This window comes from Arachis ipaensis, chromosome B03 (assembly GCF_000816755.2).
Source record: "Arachis ipaensis cultivar K30076 chromosome B03, Araip1.1, whole genome shotgun sequence".
Lineage (NCBI taxonomy): Eukaryota > Viridiplantae > Streptophyta > Magnoliopsida > Fabales > Fabaceae > Arachis > Arachis ipaensis.
In genome coordinates this window covers 136,015,106-136,019,017 of record NC_029787.2, presented here as the reverse complement: position 1 = coordinate 136,019,017, position 3,912 = coordinate 136,015,106, and the positions used below count along the sequence as shown (strand labels likewise).

The following is a 3,912-nucleotide window of genomic DNA, read 5'->3' as shown; positions in this document are numbered from 1 at the left end:
TTACATAACCATTGTATTATATTTATTATTATTATTATTATTCCACTTACATATATATGGTATATATTATAGGTTTAGAACTTTAGATTAATTCACGTTCGCATGAATTCTCTTGATACCAAGAACACACTTTGGCATGGCACAACCAAATCATAAACGATGTTTCCTAAACTATAAGAATAATCAAAATAAAATCAGTTAATACTTGACAATCACTTGTTAATTTCCTGCACAGGTGTGACAATCATAACTAGTTGCTTGTTAATTTTTTAAATCTTCATTTTGTGCACTGAATACTTTTCTTGTTGCAATTGCATCTAGAAGCTTTTGGGGGAAACAGATCAAGTAAAAAAATTATAATAACTAAGAAGTTACAAGCAAAATATAGCAATGTAAAGATAAGAGTAACAAGCATGTGACAAAGAAGCTCATTGATAAGACATTATTGGAAGTACACATGTAAGTAATTCCCTATCATTGTTTACAAAAGCTCAGTCTGAAGGCTTTCGTCGCAGTAGGTCATTCACATTAAGCTTATCGATCTTAGCAGCAAGTATAAAGTCATTTTCTGTAAGCCCACCTGTAAGAACAAGAATCACTTGAAAGAATGACCACATGTAATATATAAAGTCAATTCAACAGAATATTATTAAACACAATCATGAAAAGTTGATTCAAGCTTATTGAGCCAGCAAACCATTTTTTTAAGCGTGACACGTTGTTCGGTTAACCTATGAAATATTTTTCTCTTTATTTTTTACATTACATTTACATAGCTAAAGGCTTGCATTTGAGCAATACCAGAATGGTTGTGACAGGGTTATCATTTCATTTTACTGCCAGTTAAGCTGTACAAATTACCATTTTCCACAAATGGTATATGAAACCTATAAAGTTTAACTTGTTTATTATTTATTTGTGGCCTAAATGTCTGTTCACAGGACAGGAACAAAAAATGAAAAATCTATAATTTCTTTCCTCTAGTTAACTTTCATAAGTTCTATTGGTTATGCAATTCATAATTCATCTGCTTTTCAGGGAAGCAATATATGTAAATTAGAAAAGCAGTATGGCACCCATTTACCTGTGATCTTATCTACAGGCTAGGCTCTCAATATTTTAAATTAACAATCTCTTTTAATTTCATTGCAGGACAATTGTGCCTAATCCATAGTCTTTTGGTACTGTATTTCTCATCTACCAATGTTTGATTAAATAATAATTTGAGTAACGAACAATTCATACCGACAGCATGAGTCCAAATCTCAATAGTAACATTATTCCAGCCAACAAGGTGAAGATCAGGGTGATGACCTGCATTATAAACAAACCTTGTTTACACACCATAATCTCTATACACCTTCGAAATTATAAAAGTGAAAAAAAAAAAAAGAGAGAGAACAGAGAATGATACCTTCACTTTCAGCAAGGTCAGCTACTATCTTGAAGAATTCCAAGCCTTTGGTGAAAGTCTTTACTTTCCATGTCCTCTTCAGTTTAAATATGCCATCTTCTTTTATCAAATTCCACTCAGAAACCTAACCAGAAAATGTCAATTTCCAAACACTTAAGTTGAAAAAGCTTTATTATGATGATGATGATTATGATGATTACAAATAAACCTGTGGCATCAAAGTGTGTGCTGCATCCTCGGTCATTGGTCGCAGTTCCTTCAGATTGCATGGCACACACTTCTTATCTCTGAGACCTAACAAACGGAAAAAAAGTTATATAATGACAGCATGAACAATGAGATTACAGAATATAGTGTTTGATAAAACTTGACTCTTTCATGAGATATGAACAAATCAGATATCACATAAAACAAAATATCTCAAATCAATTTTCATGACACAAGAAGCTCACAGATAAACATAGGGAAAAAGGGGGAAAAAAGAAAAGAAAAAGTATAAAGAAATCTACAAAGCATAATCAGAGAACGTAAAAAGCTCTCTGTTTCTCATATCTTTATAATCCAAAATGCTATCACTTTTTATTTCAATACCTTGCATATCTGCGCGGGTCAGATACTAGTAATCAGATAAAGCAAGATTGTTAGAGAATAATTTAGAGACAGAAAGATCTAAGGAAGCATAGCTACTAGCACTATAACAAATTGTTGATTGAAGGAGATATAACTGAATCAAGGATATCATATTAGTGATGAATTGAATTAAATAAAAATAGGAAACATGAAAGTTACCATCCATATTTAGGAGAGAGAGAGAGAGAGAGAGAGAGAAGGATGTGATTGGATAAACGGTGGAAGAAAGGGAGAAGAAGGTGAGGTGAGTTGTTTTTTGTAATTTTGTTGCTCAACTAACAAACAAATCAGTATCCTTTTTCACAAAACAAAATTGTTTAATTACTTTGAATTCGCAATGCAAAATAATTTTGCTCCGCCTAAAGAAGAAAAATAGTTCTCTCACACTCAGCATATCTGATTAGATAGTCACAAAAAAAAAAAAAGAAGCATATCTGATTAGATGCGACAGTTATTTACCCGCCTTTTATTCCTGTTCATTATTAGACTACATTTTTTTTAATTAACAACGGGCCTAACGCCCAAAAAAACAAAGAAAACTAACCACAAACTATCCTGGTTCACCTTTGGAATTTATATATATATAAATAAAAGAAATGAAACTATATATAATATAAAAAAAATAAAAATATATTTTGATAATTATGAACGGTGTTTACAATACCCTTAGGAACGGCGCACTGGAAGGTGCGGTAGTTTGGCACAGTGATAGGGTGATGTGGCGGTGGATACCAGAAATTGCGGCCACTTAGAGGGTGGAGAAATCCGAAACGGTACAGACGACGGAGAAATTGCAGATGCGACGGAGCATACGTCATGGCCATATCCTTCCAACTCCAAAGCTACGTTAGTTAGTTGCGGACTCCGAGATTCTGAGGAGCTGCATTGAGGTGAAAGCTAAAACCCACGCAATATCTCGATAATCATTCTCTTTTTTTTCTTTTTTTACGGAAATTATGTTTGTACTGTACTTTCTTTATTTTTATTCAAAGAGAGAACCTAAGCCCAACAAGGATATCAATAGCATTATAGCATAGGAAGGTTATTAGTGTACCGAAAATATCGGTGTTCTAGTTATTTTAACCGTTGATCTTAATTATAAAAAATATATATAATATATATTAATTAAAATTAATGGTTAAAACAACTGAAACACCGATGTTTCTCGGTACACCTGATAATTTTCCTATAGCATATACGGCTAGGCTGCACATAGTGACATAGATCAGAAAATATCTACATATTTGCAATAATGATATATATCGGATCAGATCCGATCTGCACTATAGTATAATTGGATTGCGGATTTGGTAGTGATATCCACGGATTCGATCCGCAGATCCGTATATTCGCACGTCTCTTATAAATAATATAGTTTAAAAAAGTAAACTCTAATGTGATATGAATTTGTATATTATTTTATTAATTTTATAAGATCTTGTTTTTAATTTTTTATGTTATACTTCAACTTATAATAATTAAACTTAGATCTTGTGTTATTATTTTTTTTGTTATTCAAAAAAACTTTTATTGATAATATTTAGGAGTAAATAGGCTTAAACAGATAAAAAAAAGTAGATTTTTTAGACATTTAAAAAAAAAAACAAACAGAATCTTAAAATAGCTTTTTTTGAATTATGTGGATCCAATATCCGATCCGATCCGATCCGCATGTATGCAGATCGGATCGAGTCGGATCTGACCCGAAAAAAAATGCGGATATCATATCCAATCCGATTTGATGAGTGCAGTGCGGATCGGATAAAATTATAGGTTATATCCGATCCGATCCGCGTGCAGCTTTATATACGACTTGATCTACCAGCAACAAAAATTAGAATTTTTTTTCAATTTTTTTATTTTAATTA

At 32.0% G+C, this 3,912-nt stretch overlaps 1 protein-coding gene across 1 annotated transcript; it reads right to left on the bottom strand.

Annotated features, from left to right (window-relative positions):
- On the bottom strand, positions 331-3,008 carry LOC107632128 (putative pterin-4-alpha-carbinolamine dehydratase). The gene is made up of 5 exons (XM_016335788.1): positions 2,709-3,008; positions 1,623-1,708; positions 1,415-1,538; positions 1,246-1,314; positions 331-580 (listed from the first exon to the last, which is right to left on the bottom strand). The coding sequence occupies exons 1-5, from the start codon at positions 2,866-2,868 to the stop codon at positions 492-494; spliced, it is 528 nt and encodes a 175-aa protein (XP_016191274.1). The 5' UTR covers positions 2,869-3,008; the 3' UTR covers positions 331-491.

Coding starts and splice junctions, on each gene's coding strand:
- LOC107632128 (XM_016335788.1), bottom strand. CDS start 2,868: ATGGCCATGACGTATGCTCCGTCGCATCTGCAATTTCTCCGTCGTCTG. Junction 1,539..1,622: donor CACACACTTTGATGCCACAG/GTTTATTTGTAA, acceptor TTTTCTGGTTAG/GTTTCTGAGTGGAATTTGAT. Junction 1,315..1,414: donor TGACCTTGCTGAAAGTGAAG/GTATCATTCTCT, acceptor TTTATAATGCAG/GTCATCACCCTGATCTTCAC.